The sequence below is a fragment of the Esox lucius genome, chromosome 8 (genome assembly GCF_011004845.1).
Source record: "Esox lucius isolate fEsoLuc1 chromosome 8, fEsoLuc1.pri, whole genome shotgun sequence".
Classification (NCBI taxonomy): domain Eukaryota; kingdom Metazoa; phylum Chordata; class Actinopteri; order Esociformes; family Esocidae; genus Esox; species Esox lucius.
Window position 1 is genome coordinate 10,705,322 of NC_047576.1, and position 17,846 is coordinate 10,723,167.

The 17,846-nt window shown below is 40.2% G+C and overlaps 4 protein-coding genes across 6 annotated transcripts; 2 read left to right on the forward strand and 2 right to left on the reverse strand.

Moving 5' to 3' along the window:
• Positions 1-643: 643 nt before the first annotated feature.
• On the reverse strand, positions 644-3,568 carry ndufa11 (NADH:ubiquinone oxidoreductase subunit A11). Its single transcript, XM_010871540.3, has 4 exons — positions 3,445-3,568; positions 2,937-3,029; positions 1,069-1,191; positions 644-833 (listed from the first exon to the last, which is right to left on the reverse strand). Exons 1-4 carry the CDS (start codon positions 3,521-3,523, stop codon positions 721-723), a joined length of 408 nt encoding a protein of 135 aa, XP_010869842.1. The 5' UTR covers positions 3,524-3,568; the 3' UTR covers positions 644-720.
• Positions 3,569-3,862: 294 nt separating this feature from the next.
• vmac (vimentin type intermediate filament associated coiled-coil protein) lies at positions 3,863-6,351 on the forward strand. Its single transcript, XM_020048903.2, has 2 exons — positions 3,863-4,480; positions 4,671-6,351. Exons 1-2 carry the CDS (start codon positions 4,290-4,292, stop codon positions 5,023-5,025), a joined length of 546 nt encoding a protein of 181 aa, XP_019904462.1. The 5' UTR covers positions 3,863-4,289; the 3' UTR covers positions 5,026-6,351.
• Positions 6,352-6,433: 82 nt separating this feature from the next.
• On the reverse strand, positions 6,434-8,555 carry larp6b (La ribonucleoprotein 6, translational regulator b). Of its 3 annotated transcripts, none has more exons than XM_010871546.4 (4): positions 8,415-8,555; positions 8,176-8,309; positions 7,768-7,981; positions 6,434-7,655 (listed from the first exon to the last, which is right to left on the reverse strand). In XM_010871546.4, coding segments are annotated over exons 2-4 (1,296 nt in total). In that variant the 5' UTR covers positions 8,178-8,309; positions 8,415-8,555; the 3' UTR covers positions 6,434-6,575. The 3 variants fall into 3 exon arrangements, with proteins under 3 accessions (XP_010869848.2, XP_010869847.2, XP_010869846.2); XM_010871545.4 differs by having other exon boundaries at positions 8,188-8,306; positions 8,415-8,554; XM_010871544.4 differs by having other exon boundaries at positions 8,188-8,309; positions 8,415-8,553.
• A 5,551-nt stretch (positions 8,556-14,106) lies between these two features.
• Positions 14,107-17,822, forward strand: timm13 (translocase of inner mitochondrial membrane 13 homolog (yeast)). The gene is made up of 3 exons (XM_010871547.3): positions 14,107-14,373; positions 14,845-14,913; positions 16,749-17,822. Exons 1-3 carry the CDS (start codon positions 14,254-14,256, stop codon positions 16,845-16,847), a joined length of 288 nt encoding a protein of 95 aa, XP_010869849.2. The 5' UTR covers positions 14,107-14,253; the 3' UTR covers positions 16,848-17,822.
• The last annotated feature ends 24 nt before the right edge of the window (positions 17,823-17,846 follow it).

The following is a 17,846-nucleotide window of genomic DNA, read 5'->3' on the forward strand; positions in this document are numbered from 1 at the left end:
TTCAAGACAACTGGGAACTAAAACAAATGAGCTCAAATTGACGTCAGTGATGTTCAGGTTGTAAAGTCAGCGCTCTAGTATGTTTTGCTAGTGGGATTATCTATTGTACAAAACATTATCAAGAATATTTTGAACATGTATTCACATGATTCATGAAATGTGTAAAAAAGTCTAAATCAAGTACAAAACCAAAACCTCACGTTGTCAATACATATTTTGACGGATTGTTGAAAACGTTTTCATTTTAGTATTTTAGTAACGTCAAAGAACAAATTTAGTACTGGAAATTATGCATGAAATGGACACGTGTGTGCTAGCTGTGATCTACATGGCTGATTAGGGCTATGCCAAACTGCAATAAAATCATTACTGTATTATACAATACTAAAATATATACGGTCGTGATGTACTGGTTACCCTGTCCAGCATTAAACATTTTAAACTAATAAATATATGCGAACAATAATATGTCACTCAGAAAAGAGCATGAACTAAATTACGCTCCCAAATGGTGTTCATCTTTCCTACTGTTACATCTACTGACTTGAATTTGAGCTGATTGGTGCCCATTGGCTCGGAAGATGGCCAATGTCTCCACCTTGTGAGTAAAGCAGGGAGGTGCTGGATACATACTGCAGGCCCAGACTCTTCAACACAAGTTTATTCAAGGAATATTTCATATACAATGTACATTTAAATGATGCTTTCCCCTCGGGTTGATTACATCCTCGGTGGCCCCGTTAATCTCCAGCCCTCTGCCTTGCCGACCTTAGTGAACATGGCAAGCGTCCCAAGTCCAAGACATGCTGTTGTGCCCGTCATTGCACTGTGAGCTGTGGATCACAAACACAGTTCTGTGAGAATTCATCAAGATGGGGAAATTCACAGTCATTCTTCAGCCACGTTGAACTTAATGGATGACAGCAACAGGATGGGAACTATACATAGAGCCGCTTGCTTAAGCGTGTCAGACAAAAATCCCCTCAGGATTCTTTTTAAAAAAAAAACATTTGCATTTAATGACTGCAACTCAGATCTTCCAGGTATCGTGATCTGTAGCCTACTTACTACGAGCTCCAAGAAAAACTCCTGAAGCACAGCCTCCAAGGAAGTAATTCAATGGGTCATCAGGAGCATCCCGGGCTTGAGCAGCTAGACAAGTGGTCATTCCAAAGATGGCCCCCAAGGAAGCTGTCAATGAAGGAGACCAAAAAACCATTACATTAAAGTACATTTGCAAAACTATATCTTAACTGTGCTGTTCATAACCACAAAGATCTGATCACGGATAGGTCTGCACCTCTCAAGTTATTTAACACACACATCTGTATTTATTGGGATAGTCAAGCATTGTTTTCTTTTGGCTTCATACTCCAGACGTTTTGAAATCAAACAATTAGTATGAAATTAAAGTGGAGATTGAGCTTTTATTTATGGTTATTTATGAATATATAACCAGATGCTAGTTATCATCTCTGGTGATGGACTGCCATGCCTTTACTGGAGCCATCTTCAGATATATTGTGATTTGTCATTTGCCCAAATTCAAATGTTCAATTGGATTTAAAACTGCATATTGACTTGGCCAATTAAGAACTTTCCACTTCATTAAAAAAAAAACTCCTTAGGTGCTAGGCCAGTATGTTTGGGAACATTGTTGTGCTGTATGATGAAGTGCTTCAACAGCCAATCTCCAGATTTAAATCCAATTGAACATGCCTTTCATTTGATGAAGACGAGATTTAAAAGACCTTAAATCAAACCACTGAAGATAACTGCAGTAAAATGACTGGCAAGACCTCACCAGAGAAGACAGTGTCTGGTAGAGGTAATGGGTTACAAGCTTCAGGCAGTTATAGGATGCAAAAGATTTGCAACCAAATACTACACATAATTGCTTGATTTTCCACATTACTTGAATCCATGCACCTACCTTTGGTGACCTACATAGGGTGACTGTGTATAAAAACTGTCATAAATCACTGTTGCACTGTTTATATCTATGACTAATAGGCTAAGCTGCCTCTTGAAAATACAAAATCAAAGGTAATAAACACAAAACAACTTGAGGTTATATGAACGTTTTTTTTTTTTTTTATCTAGAGCCTGTGCATGTCATCAAAACTAAAGGCTACATCCTATGTGCACACTGTAATCCAAACTAAAGTCTTATAAGATGTTATAGGAGAAGGTATCTTAATTCTCTCAGTATATCAAGAAATGTATTGTCATTAAGTTGACGTCTGGCTAGAGTGGTAAAAACATTAATACGAGGAAGTTAGAGGAAGCACAAGCACCACCACTAATCCATCTACACCACTACAAAATGGTGAAATACTTATAAGTTCTGAAGCCAACCTAATGTTTTATTAGTATGTATCTTTTTGGACAGTATTTGACACTGCCTTGCTATGCCTGATAATGGAAGTTTTCAGTTGTTAAAGGTACGTGTCTACCTCAGGAACCTCACCGCTGCTATCCCTGCATTTCAGTTGCACATACACCTTGTACATTCAATTTAAATTTAGAATTGCCTTTGTGCCTGCATTTTTACAGTTGTCTACCTCGGGACCTCATTGCTGCTGTCTCTGTATCTCAGGTGCACATGCTACCTTGATACATCACTCCTTCATTTGCCCCATGTGCACATCTTGAATGACATTTTGAAATTTGTATAACTATTATCCCAGTTATAACATACACTATACCTAATACTTGCATAATTTTCTGCCCTCCTCTGTTTGCCTTACTGCACATTTAGTATTGCCATTTGTACTGCATTTGCTAATCTACACATTACACCGGTAATATACATATACTTAATACTTGTACATTTTCTGCCCTCCTCTATTTGCACTTCTGGTTAGATGCTAACTGCATTTCGTTGTACTGTACTTAAACAGCTATGGTACCTGCCACGCCAGAGACATACTTACCCATAGTGACTGTGGCATTTGTGGCTCTCAGAACAGCCTGGATTGCAGTATCGGGCTGGAATGCCACAATGTGATAGGCTGAACCCACCAACCCTTTATGTTGATGTAAAGAATAAGAGGATTAATATCCTACTGTGCAAAGATAACGATCTAGCCTCCTGTACAATACTAGCCAAGCACTATTTGTTTTCTCAAAGTCACAGCGTTAGCTATGATTAGCTTGCTAGCTAACTGGTAAACTAAACTCAGATTAAATTTTTAACTACCTTAGATGCACTATCTGAAAAATATCTAAATTAGCTAAATTTGCTTACGTCGTTACATCACAACACGTACTTAGTTGAGGTGGTAACGTTACTTAGTCAACAGTACTAGCTAGCCTGGCTGCTAATTATGCTATGGATGGTCAGCTTCATTAACTAGCCTGACATGGAATCTAGCGTCACTTTTTAAAACTAATACGTTTAGCTAACTTCTATCATAATGTCTTATTTTGTGTTAGATTTACCCAGGGCTGTGCCCAATTTAGTGGTGATCCATGTTTTCTCAAGACAATCCTTCCCCTCTTCAAGATCCCAGTAACCCATTTTTATTTCACATGAAGGGCAAAACAGCGGGGAAATATCGCGAGATGGGCATGTGACGAAAATGAATATTCGAAACTTTATTGATGGACATCTATTAAACAAACATATTTAAAAAGATACGCCGTTGAAAACATTTATTTTCATAATCTGAAATATATTTAATGTAACTAAATTATATAAAAACATCAACACAAAATAACCAATTTCAAAATGTTCTGTAACGGCAATAGTAGATTGTTTCCGGGGCAGGCGGAGTTAGGGTTAATCCACAGGTTACAAAGCTGTTGCGAAGTTCCTTAAAGTTATCCTGCCTATACTCCGACATAGTACAGGTAATGAATAATTATATAGCTCCATTGATTATTCTTAATTTATACATTTAATAATATATATTAATATATTTGTAATGGGTTTTAGTGTAGGATGACGTGTCGGTAGTTGGCTAACCAATGTTAGCTACAGTAGCGAACTGTTTCTGTTGTTGCTAGCGAAACATCAAGCAGTTTTTCTGAACACGGAAAAAAGATTTGTTGGTTCAGTTAAGTTTTTTTTACCGATGACCAAACGCTAAAGAATTTCCAGCAGTGGCAGGACGAGTGAACACCACACGAACCATCCGGTGACATGCGTGTTCACGAGAATTCGAGTGCTCATACATTCTTAGCTTTGTCAATAATGAGTCTGTCGTCACCACATATCTACGGTAAATCTAACTAGATATTGTAAACTGGCTTTTGTGTACGTCGTACCATATTCCTCATGTGACATGTCCTCGCCATCACCGGTCCAAATTCGGGAGGCAAACGCACACTTAGCGGCTGTGCACAGGCGTGTAGCAGAGCTGGAGCAGCGGCTCGAGGCGGCGGAGAACACCGTGAGGGAGCAAGCAGAGAGTCTCATCAGGAAAGATGAGCAACTGAGGGCTGCTACTCAGGAGATCACCGAGGCCAAGGATAAGTAAGTGATAGAGTTTTTGTCTCTTCAGGCTTTGCAAAAGTCACCCTTCATTTCCTCAAACCATTGTAGAAAAATGTGCTTACATGTTCTCAATAATGTATCTTTCGTATGTGCATAAAGTACTCAAGACTGCAGAAATATTTTGAAGGCTCTGCATTAATGTTGCTGTTTATTATTATTTTTCCACAAGGGAAATGTACTACCTCCACGAGAAGCTGTGCAAGTCAGAGGAGACTATCCAGAGGTTTCAGAACATGGTTAAGGAGAGAGATGGCATGATAGGACAGTTGCAACATCGCTGCCAACTTCTGGACAACATCTGCAAGAGCAGGCCTTTACTAGACAGTATGCTGTCCCATATGGCTGAGGCGGAAAGACTTGGGCCAGTGATAAGGATAGGTGACCCCACTGCCAATACATCCCTCACAGACGGGGAGTCAAACTGCAGTCCCAACCGCATCTCTAACCACAAAGACTTCTCCCTCAGTGAGGATGACATGGATGACCAGGAGCTGGATGAGATACGTTTTGGAACAACTGTATAGTACAAGGCTTCTGGGGATAGCTAGGTTAGAGGTTTTAGAAGAACATTTGGTTTTCAAGCAAGGGCACGAGTTATTTCAAAACATGCATGTGGGTTTTTTTTTTAATCTTGAAAAGGAAACTTGTGTACTCGCAATTAGTTTTGTATGTTTGGCAGATTAAGTACAATTAACAATGTGAGATAAATGTGGGGCAGCTGCTTGACATGCTATGAAGCCTATGATGTATCCAAATAGAAAAACAAATCTGCCTTGATTGCGTCTTAACCGGACAATAATGAGATGTCCATAATTTTCATATCTGATGCTGTTGTTTCAAGTGCTATGTTTTTGGAAATTGTGTAAACATGACCTCTGTTTAAGTTCAAGAGGTCTAAAACCTCTAAACCATGTTGAACTTTGTGTGCATTTGGCTGTAGTGTGCAAGTATAATTTATTTTTTGCTGCAAAGTCACAGATCAGTTTATAGTGCTTGATATATATTTTTTTTTGAAAACTGAATTACTGTAAACATTACACATTTAATGGTCAATCCAAGAACTCATATTGTTGTCAATATTTGCTTCAATGAAGCAAAGTCTATGCAATGTTGAAGTTGAATTACATGTAACTCACAAAGTTACAAAAGCTGCAACATATTACATTCTAATAGGGTCAAAAGCAAAGTGGAAGCAAATCTATTTTTTCATATTGGTTGTTTAAGAGGAAAAAGTGTTAAGTTCATGACATCACAACTATGCCTTGTTTGTGGTCTTTTCTTATACCTTACTGTTTGCTTGGTCAGTATAGAAGCAATATTATATATTGTGTTGGATTTGTAAATCATCAGTTGGCTAATCAAGTTTGTCGTGTCTTTCAGTGCAAAAGCATGATTGTTCTACTGCTTATACTGTTCATGTTGTGATCATTGTACTTTTGCTTCACTGAGACAGTTGTATGTTGCCTTTGAACTGTTCTGTGTGGCTGTTTGTTACCGTGCTTGGCTGTTTCCCAAAAAGCTTCGAAGTTCATTTGAACCAAAAAAAATCTCATGGCTCTAATGATTAACTTGGCTCTAACATGCTTTTGGGAAAACAGGCCATAGTCGATTGAATTAGTATTTTCTGAGAAAATGAATGTTTTGTTTTTTTTTTCAATTCAACAGACCAGTCTGCTATATAAAAAAAATTTATACACTATGTAGTTCATATTTTAAGAGAATGAATGTTAATTGTCACAACTTTTACATGTCATCACCACAGTGGGACTTAACTCCTAATATATGACACCAGAGGGATTATGTCATGGAAGATCAATCAGGAATAAAACCCTAATTTTCCCTTTCCTTCACAATAGTACTGCACATACATTATATACAGACAAGAACAAAACTTTGATGTACAGTTGTCTTTATTAAGTCATACAAAATAACATTTCATAGCAAGTGTGACCAGTGAGACATTCCTGTTAATTTAGATCAACACTGGGACAATATAAAGTGCTTTTGGATATGGATTCTTACATAAGAACCAATTACTTTGCTTTAAACAATGGAGAATATGAGCCAGGCTTTATCATTGCTGCAGTACCAGCTTTCCCCTGCCAATGCAGTTGTAGAAGCCTTTAGTGCCATCAGGGCCAAGAGGCTGGCGAAGCACCTCCACCATGCCCGGCGGCCTCTTCGGCAGGCCAGGCAAGAGGGGCCCACCTTTGTCAGGAAAGAAGGTCTGGGCTGCAGTCTTCCGGCGCTGGACCCAGGGGCTCGCCACAAAGCCCAGACTATCCTGGGTAAAGTCCCCAGAGCACTTGCTCCTGCTACCAAAGGTCCCATGGGTGCTGGTTACTGGGCTGCTACTGAACTCTGGTGCGGCCAGTGGGGAGGGGGTGTGGCCACCCGGGAACAGCTTGCGGGGCTGGAGGGGGCTCCTCACAGGGCTACACACAGGGTTCTTGTAGGGGTCAGAGCGGAAAGGGGACGCCAGGGGAATAGCCAGTGGACTGCCATACAGAGCTTGAGATCGTGTGACCCTGCGGTTTGGCCGCGGCGAGGCAGGGGCAAAGTCGGACTCCGATGAGCTGTAGAGGGCAGAATCCTCCAGGGAGTAGCCTGTATAGTGCCTGGCCTTGCGATTGGACTTCCTGAGGCCCACACACTTGCCACTATCCTCAGACTCCTCCTCTGTGTGGTCCTGGCTGCACCCTGGCTTCCTGACGCCCCTGCTTCCTAGGAGGGCCACACGTACTGCCCTATTGCCTTGAAGCTGCTCCTCAGCATGCAGGGCTTTGTAGGCCCTTCTGGCCCCCTCCAGGTAGTCATACTCCACCACTGCACACACCTTACATCCCAGCTCTGTGTGCTTCTTGGCATAACGCTTGAGTTCAGCTGGGATCTCTTTCCCTGGACGGAGGATTCGGAGGGAGGTGATGGTGCCGTAGCAGCTGAACAGTCGCATGGCTGTCTCCATCAGGCCCAAACTTTCCTCCTCTCCCAATAGGTTCCAGGCCAGCAGCAGCTTGCTGGTGGGGACAGACAGCAGCCAGTCAGGCACCGGGTCTTTCCGTCGCACCTTGGTCCCCTCCTCGTTCACTTCCAGAAGTCGTGTGGCATGGGCAGCAGCCAGCGTAGTTCGCCAGTCGCGTGTGAGCTCCCGGATCTACAATACATTTGAGATTTATTTTCAAAAGTGAAACTTGTTGAAGAAAACTGTAAAAGTGCAGGCCTCAACTCAGAAAACATTTTCAACAACATTAAGCCAACAGTGATACCTTTTTGAATGAGGTTAGTAACTTCACACTGACATAGCCCAACTTATTTCTCTGAACATGTTTCAGTAAAAAAGCATCTTCAGACAGGCTCTCATTGGAAAGATAGTTGACAAGCTGAGCAGCAATTTTCTGTTTCAGCTCTGTATCTGGGGGACTCCACACGTCATCCTCAATACAGTCCTCTTCAAACACATCAGTTAACTCTGTGGAGCTCCTGTAGAACCATTAAAATCTACCATCATTTTTTGACAAGTTTATAGGCATGGTTTTAACATTGAATAAAGTAGCTACCAGTATTTTAATACACACAGGCTTTGATTTGTGATCAAATAAAATGGATGGTAACTCTAAATCAGAAGAATTTTAAAATAAGACAAATGTATTCACATCCAGTAGTTATTAGCCTACATGCAAAATTACCCATCCAAACTATCATATGTAACGTCCTCCATGTATGACCCAAGCTGTTTTGAATCTGGAGACAGCTGAAATTGCAACCCGCTTCGGAAGACGTCTGCAGTTGGTGAAGACATGCTGTGCTACTGAAAAGGATTTCACAATTAATTAACTCAAGATTTTTCTCATTCGTGTGGTATTTGGTGACTATATTATATTTATTTCCTAAATAAAATGATCTCATAACCTACCTGGTAAACCTCTTGACCCGACCCGTCTCCACCGTACCATGATTTTTTTTCGACATTCTAATTTAATGTTTTCCGTGCGTCACAATTGAGAGATGACTATTGGATAATAACGTGTGCTGGGGGCAATCAAGGAAAATCAGGTGTTGACATTTTCTACCATAGCGCTACTGCCGTTGACACTGCGGTTTCGACACTGTTTTTTAAAATATGCACCCGGCATTCACGTCCTATTTTTATTATTTAGGTTGGGGGGTATTTCCAAATATCTGCTTTCATGTTCAGAATATGTTTGAATTGTGTCTCTGACCCCAGCATTCATCCCATTTTACTCCGTATAGTGTATGACAAAGAAATAGTACGAACACTAACAAGAAACGCGATATATATGGAAATGATGCTTTGCCTAAAAACTTCGATGGTGGGCGAGCTCCATTGTATTTTGGATTGAATTTATCTTCCCCTTTCCTCCGTCCTCTAGCATCCTTTAAAGGTGCACTATGCAGCATTTTCCTTTTAAAATATCCAATAATACACATTAATAGTCTCTGGTAGTGTCAGGACTGAAAATATCAGACGTTCGTAGGCGGGTACTTCCTGGAAGGTGTGAGATGAAGGCCAATGACAAGCTTTGTTTGGGTTTAAAGTAGGCCTAGCTACTCCCCCCTTATCGGCCGTTTCTAGCGGTGGGAGAACTAAACCCTTCCAGCTAGCACACTGACATTTCTTATAGAGATGTATGGAGATTAAATAATTTTTTTAGATATACATTTTTTTTCTTCACCAGAAGGCATGAAACGTAGCTAAAACATTATAGTAAATGCTTGAGTAAAGACTGTGATCTGTCATTTGTAGCACAAATAAAAAGGAAATTAAACTTTATTGGAAAAATAAAAGCTAGAGGAAGTGTCTAGGGAGAGGGAAGTCTGGGCATCTCTGCTTAGACTGCTGCCCCCGCGACCCGGCCCCGGATAAGCAGAAGAAGATGAATGAATGAATGAATGAATGGAAAAATAGTAAGGTGGCCGATAATAGGGGACGAGATGCAACTAGATCCCTCATTGCGACGTGGACGTCCACCTCGGTAAAATGGACGTCCTCGCTAGGGGGAGCCCTTGAGTGGATGTTTAGCAGGACGGACGGGGGATCGAGGGATGTTGAGCTGGACGGACGGCGATGAGCGATGTTTTGTAATGCAAGCCCGTGGAGGGTACCATCAGGAAGCGCACTGAAACCTGTTCCTCACTTGAGAAGTCTGCATTTCCTATTTTTAAAAGTCATAAGATTTGTCATATATTATGTTTAATTAAATAGAAAAACGAGCGACAATAAAGCCGCGAATCAGCCAGTCCAAGAATGCGCACAAAGCACACTATCCGGATGACAATTTCTTTCGGTGCTTGTTTTAGCCTAGTTTTCTTTCTTATTACAAAAAGCAGGAACGACAAATATATAGGCCTAAAGTCTACAGAAGTGATTCGAATAGTGGACGGTTCTTCAACATTGGCAACTAGGAAATGTGTTGAACAACAGTATTAAAAAACATTTCATATTTTAAAACAGAGCAAACATTTTCGTCTGAGGAGGATTTCTGCAAGAAAGCCGACGGCCTCGACTTTGCATATTGTATCCCGCAACAAGTTCTACCGCCCATGGCCAGCTCTCCTCGTTTAACGGATCATCCCCTGGTATCTCCTCTATGCTCTTAAGACTGTACTAGGAAACGCAGCAAACCTTCTAGCGACGGCACATGTGGATTACCCTTCCCGGAGGAGCTGGACTGCCTGTGCAACCTGAATGGGCTGCAGGTAATGCCTCATGCTACCAGAAGTGACAATGACGCGAGTAAAACGCAAAACTAGAGAAGAATCCGTTAGGATAAGGAGAGAGCTATTGTCTGGCCGTAGGTTGTCTTTCTGTTGTCTCTCCAGTGCACCTGTTGTCACTTTAATTTGCCCCAAAACATATGACACTGATTTACAATCGCTTATGATTCCTAACTGGACAGATTGATATCCCAGTTTAATTGACTTGTTGTTATACTGTGAGGATTACATGTTCCATAATTCTTATGAGTGTATTTGGAATTTTTTATATGCTGTTGTTTTGGTGGAGTTTAGTATTTATAAATGTAACATTAAAATGAGGCCACGTATTTACATTTCTTTGTTAATAATTATTTTCTATTTGTAGGACTTAGACTACCCTTATTGTTTTGTTGGAAATTAAAACCTAAATAAATCAAAACTATATTTTTGTGAGTCTTATTTAAAACTCGATATGTAGAAATTACTATTATTATTCATTATTTTGACATGACAAAAGCGGGAAATAATTAAATAAAGGGGGACTTGACAGACGGGTTGTCTTTCAATTTATGTGTTTTATTTCGGTATAGTAAGAATGTTTAAGGTTTAAATTTCAGTTTATCAGATGCACCGAAAAACATAGCGTCATCCTGCCCAACGAAATTTTGTCACATAGCATTCTACGTAGTAAGAATTAAGCAAAAATAATAAAGCCATAATATACATAACACGGTAAACTATAGCCTGACCAAGACATATTGTTACGAAGTGAAATTAAATCGACTATTTGTGCTATAAAAACACAACATCATAGTAAAATATCTTAAGACTTCAGTGTCGTTTTTGCATAAAACATAAAACACTGCCCCAAATAGAAGAAACAGTGCAGCCTAGTCTGAATTCTAGCATAATCATCACAGAAAGAATACATGTTGTCATTGGATAATAGCCATAATTTGATTGATGATCGCTTCATTCTCCATTTAGTACGTTCAAAATATGCTCATACACAATACATCCAGTTCGCTTCAATGTACATCCAGTTAGAGCTTGATGCTGATGTCCAGGCCACTTTCCTGTCCGTCCGGACCATGCCCTCCATCCTCATCGCCCGTCCGTCCTGCTCAACATCCCTCATTGCCCGTCCGTCCGGCTCAACATCCTGCTCAACATCCTGCTCAACATCCCTCGTCGCTCGTCCGTCCAGCTTAAAATCCTATCGAGGGCTCCCCCTAGCGAGGACGTCCATGTGACCGTGATGGACGTCCACGGCTCAACATCCAGCACAACATCCCTCGTCCGTCCTGCTAAACGTCCACCCGAGGGCTCCCCCTAGTGAGGACGTCCACGTGACCGTGGTGGACGTCCGCATCGCTCTGAGGGATGTAGCCATATCTATGGATGTAGCCCCTACTGGGGATAATAGGGGGTCTTAATTTTTAGCCACGTCGTTAACCATTTAATGTCCCATTTGTACTTATGATGTATTTCTTTTAAGTTTTTGTTTTTATGTCTGAGAGTTGTACCAAGACAAATTCCTATCAACTTGTTGACATGGAATACATTTAATTTAATTGAACCAACTAGCTGAAAAATATTTTCAGAAATGCTAATTAATGATATGCTAGTTAACAGTAGTTGCCAATGGCCGTTTTAATAGCGTATGCGCCAGTCCTAGTATATTTATTGGAATATACATAAGAATTGAGCCCATGCTAGCGAGACTGAATACAAACGTTACATTGCCAAAGCAATATAATTTCATGGCACAACATCGTTCGTTTTTCGTTCATACCTGAATTACATTGATTAAATAACTATCAATATAAGTGACGATTGCTGACTTTTTCGTCAATTGAAAATCGAGAGAAAAACCTTGCAACCCCCTCCTCTCTCACAGGTCAAGGGGTTGTGGTCTGTATTACCAGAAAACGAATGCACGGTTGCATACTTGAAAAATCCGCCAGAAATAGTAGACTATCCGGGCACATTTGGCATACTATTTTCAGCGTTCTCAGGTTTGGGACATACTAATCTTCTGGCATACTATATAGTAGGCATAGTATGCGATTTGAGATTCAGCCAAGATTTCAGCTTAGACAAGGTGAGATCACGTTTTTAGAAAAGTGTTTCATCTTGGTGTGACGGGAGTTTTCCTTTAAGTAAAACACCAACTCCCTGTTGTACACAAAACAGGCACCTTTTGATCTGCGTCTTGTGAGCAACATTAAAGAAACACTTCCGGGTCACGAAAATCTGGAATTTTTCAAAATAAAAGAGACCAACGAATTACTTAAAAACGGAGATAAATTGAGTTTATTAATTGTTTGAGAACATGTAACTCTCAAAACATTGACAACAATTCACATATGATCATATTTAAGAGTAATTTCGATAAAAAGTGGGTGTTAGTGGGTGTTAAAACACGTTCCAAGGGTAAAATTCAGACAATGCCAATGACAGAATATGGAATACATATTGCCTCATAACTAATAAACTATTCAATATTCCACAGAGAAAGCAGTGTAGGAAATGTCCAGGAGAATGTGTAGAGTAAGACAAACCTGTCTAATCATGGGGAACAGTGTGCTATATCTAGCAACACAATATTTCCACACTCTCTTTTTCCACAATGCAATTCAATGGATATGAAATACATATTGGCCTATAAAAAAAAAAACTATTCTACACGCCGCGGTGAATGTATTGTAGGAAATGTCAAGGAAGGTGGATAGAGTAATTATATGCAAAGAAATCAAGGGGCACTCTGTATTTGCAATTGTTGCTGGTGTTTTACTCCACCCATTCCATTGGCCACAATGCAACTCAATGGATATGAAATACATATTGGCCTATAAAAAAAAAACTATTCTACACGCCGCGGTGAATGTATTGTAGGAAATGTTCAGGAGACTCTATAGAATGATTATATGCAAAGAAATCAAGGGGCACTCTGTATTTGCAATTGTTGCTGGTGTTTTACTCCACCCACCCCATTGGCCACAATGCAACTCAATGGATATGAAATACATATTGGCCTATAAAAAAAAAACTATTCTACACGCCGCGGTGAATGTATTGTAGGAAATGTTCAGGAGACTCTATAGAATGATTATATGCAAAGAAATCAAGGGGCACTCTGTATTTGCAATTGTTGCTGGTGTTTTACTCCACCCACCCCATTGGCCACAATGCAACTAAATGGAGTTTTTTTTTTATAGGCCAATATGTATTTCATATCCATTGAGTTGCATTGTGGCCAATGGGGTGGGTGGAGTAAAACACCAGCAACAATTGCAAATACAGAGTACCCCTTGATTTCTTTGCATATAATCATTCTATAGAGTCTCCTGAACATTTCCTACAATACATTCACCGCGGCGTGTAGAATAGTTTTTTTTTATAGGCCAATATGTATTTCATATCCATTGAGTTGCATTGTGGCCAATGGAATGGGTGGAGTAAAACACCAGCAACAATTGCAAATACATAGTGCCCCTTGATTTCTTTGCATATAATTATTCTATAGAGTCTCCTGAACATTTCTTAGAGTACATTTTTACAATATACACTAAGCAAAGTGTCAAAATAGATACATTTAATATTATTAAAATCGCGTTTCACCGCGGACTTCTATTTTGAAGGCAAAATCCGAAAACCGGAAGTCTTATTGTTGCTACGGAATCTCTAATGTTGCCTGCATGACGCTAATCACCTTTTGGGGAAGATTGAATTTAACAGAACTGGAACTACATTTCCCATGTTGGAATTACAGGAAGTCACAAGATCACCATTTATACTCGTCTCTCCTGGTCTTCTCAAAACCGATTGGATGAGACAGACTGCGGTCCCGCCACTCTTACATTCTCCTCCAATAGGTTTCAAAAAGGAGACGAGGAGCGAGGATGCACGGTTTATTTGATGTTGAGATCCTCCCCTAGTTTCAAGGACAATTTGTCGAGGTGCTTCGTGATTTACACGTGCAGGTCCTATCTACATTTTTGGTTTTTTTACAGCTAATATTATAATTAGATATGGACGGATTTGGCTCAGATTTTTCATCGGGTGCTGGGTCCGGTAAAATGGACACCGGAACCATCATTGAACAAGTAAAGGTCCAGATAGCGGTGGCTAATGCGCAAGAGCTATTGCAGGTACAGTCAGTCGCTATTAATTAAGGCTAAGTTAGCTGACTAGTTAACTTGATAGTGTATTGGCAAATCTAACTGATTGAAACAACTAGTAAATAGTTAAATATAACTAGCTCCAACTAGTTTGCTAGTTCTAGTAGCTAACGAATAGACCTAGAACCTAGCTATCTAGCTAGTAGTTGACCCTTCTGTTGCTGGCCTTTTTTTGTCTTGTAGCCTGTGGTGTGTGCATGTATGAATGAATGAATGAATGAATGAATAAATGAGAATGGTGGATTTTGTGAATGAAGCTATTCATATTAATGTTAATATATCATTGCATGATTATCAATGCAGTTAGCCACGTTGTATGTCGTGGTCCTAGCTATGTATGTAATATTGTTTCTCTTTAGCCAAACCCAACGTTAGTTACTGTACGTACAGTACCTCGCTGAGTGATTGAAACTTAAACCCTGTTTTGTTTTTCTGCTGTAGAGAATGACGGACAAATGTTTCAAAAAATGCATATGCAAACCTGGAAGCACTTTGGACAACTCTGAACAGGTATGGCGTTTTATTTCCACATTACGACGAGTTAATGGATATGGTTTATTTTGACCCAAGCCCGCCGTCACGTATAGTCAAGCACCTTGTCTAAGACACTTATTTAGTAATTATTTACATAGAAGAGCGCAATATTTCTGCCTATGACTTCACAATATCTCTTCACCTGGCCTGTTTTAGTAGCACGTGATCGGTAGTCCGTTCGGTCTTATTTGCGTAACCATGCAATGCCCAAGAAGGCATTACATCGAATTATTTGTTGCTATTGTCTCCCCTTCAAGAAAAACTTCAACAGCTACTGATTAAAGATAGTGTTCTCTGCGGTCTGATGGCACTACAACATTGTCAAGAAAAAATTCACAAGGGTAGGATTTGTAAGCCGGTCCCCAACGTCTGCTCTAGTCTATAAAGCCTTTAGTTAGTTATAAACCGTTTTTGTAAATTGATGATTTCATTAGCTGAAATAAACGATCCCACAAATGTTCCATATTGGTCAAAAGTTTATTTCTCTGAATTTGTTTTGCACATTTGTGTACATGCCTGTTAGGGAGCATTTCTTTTTTGACTGGAGTGGCACAGCAAAAAACTTATTAAACAGCCCAGCCAAGGTGCACCTTGTGTTGTGGACAATAAAAGGCCACTCTAAAATATGCAGTTTTCTAACAGCGCAATGCCATAGATTTCTGCAGTTTTGATGGTGTGTGTAATTGACATGTTGATTGTAGGAATGTCCACCACAGCTGTTGTCAGAGAAGTCATGATACATTCTCTACCATAAGCTGCCTCCAGCATTATTTTTAAGTGTTTGTCAGTATGTCCAACCAGCCTTACAACTGCAGACCATATGTAAACACGCCCGACCAGGACCTCCACATCCAGCTTCTTTGCTTGTGGAATTGTGAGATCAACTGCTGATGAAACTGGGCTTGCTTAGCTGAATTTCTGCATGGACCTCCAGGACGCCATTGTGCGTGCTTATTATTCTAAGCAAGTTTGTTGAACTGACCTTGGTTTGGCATCATAACTGACATCAATGGCCACTGTCATGCTGGAAATGTGCTCTCCTCTAATGAGTCCCGGTTTTAACTCTGCCAGGCATTAACTAAGTAAAATCCGTGAGTGGTTGTTTATTTTTGTTCAGTAAATATGTCTATCCAATATGTACCACAGCCCATTGCTTTACTTGTTTTAGATGCATGCAACCTGCTGTAGACTGCATTGCTGCAAGATAGACTTCTGATTGATCGTGATTTGATTGCTTCAGAAGCAGTGACTAAAACATTTTTATTTTTGTTCGATGCTGGTCCCAGTTCCTGCAAAACTAAATGAATTCTGTTGTAGCATCATATAATTGGATTTCAGACTTCTGTGAGTCTCGGTGGTGCAAAACACCCCATTCCCACCAGAACTCTCTTCCGATCTAGAGCTTGTCCAATGTCATAGAAATACATACTGCTTAAAATGGGTATAGTGAGTTATAATGCACTGATCCTACACACCTTTCCAATGCGGTAACCAAAAATGATAACTCTGTGGAACAACAAGGTCATAGGGTACTGCTATAACATTTGCCAATTTACAGTAACAGTTGGCTGGGCTCCCTGCTGCTAAAACAGATGAGGCAGCCATTTGTCAACTTGTATGGGGATGAAAAGTTACTACTGGATCCAGATACATTATTCCTGTACTGTACGATCTGTGTAGAAGCTTGAGTAATTGCAGCCCGTGTCTTGAATCAGTCACTTGTAATGTAAATTAATCAGAACATTTTAAAATGCTTGTAATATATGCCTTTATGTTAGGTCATACTCACCAACATATGCTGTTTATTGCAGAAATGCATTGCTATGTGCATGGATCGATATATGGATGCCTGGAATACCGTGTCCTGTGCCTACAACTCCAGGCTAAAGAGGGAAAGGGCTCGTATATGAACATGATCCTACTCTGCCAGCCAGCCACCTTTTTGCCAAGATGTGACAGTGAAGATGTTGGTGGCTGAGCTGAGGCTACAGGAGCATTTCTGCCACAATGGCACACCAACCATCTGTGACAACACCACACAGACAAGTGTTTCAGACCCTGTGAATGGCAGCCATAATGATACTGGACATTTTCCTTTCACTAAAAGGATAGTTTAACAAATGGATATCTTCTATTGTTTTTAAGTCATGAATGAATAATTTTCAAAAGGAACGTTTCTCTGCAATTGTCATTTCAAACACTCTGTGGTCTGTTCTGCTAAAATGTGTGGGTGAAAAAGAATACAATCGGTTCCTACAAGGCTTTTTGGCAGGCCCCCACTATGGGAAATGTGATTTCTGGTTAAGGGGGTTGGTCTAGGGTAAAATATACAATCGAGCATGTTACAATTTGAGTAACTTAGTTTTACCAGTTAGGTTTATGGATCAGTGTTTGGGCCCAGTTAACTTTATTCCTCAAGTTTAGGTTAAGTAAGGTTTAGTGCTAAGGAATACAGAACATGGTTTTTTTGGTTAAGGTTTAAGGTCCCCGCAAGGATAGAAAAACAAATTGATTCCTTGGGTTTGGCGAGGTGTCAATGACCACCACAACCTTTCTCTATGAGACCTAGTTTCTTTCCTGTGGAAGAATTGACTTCATATTTTAGGGCCTGACACTCAGACCAACTAAACAGTCTTATCAGGATTGTAAAACTTGCTTTCCAATTCTCACCACCGCATTATTGGTCTGTTTAACTGCTCTGCAGCAATTTTTTGGAGAAACAGCTGCTCTTTGCATTTGTTATTGTGACTTGTGAAGGCAATTAAATGATTGGCCTGTGAACGCTAAAAGGTGGCTGCTGATCAGAGGACTCCGATGTGTGTTAGTCACTGACCCGAATGGCCCTTTTCACTTGTTGAAAAGTTAATAAATCCCAATGATCAAGAGTTGTTGCTTTCTTTTTTTGTACT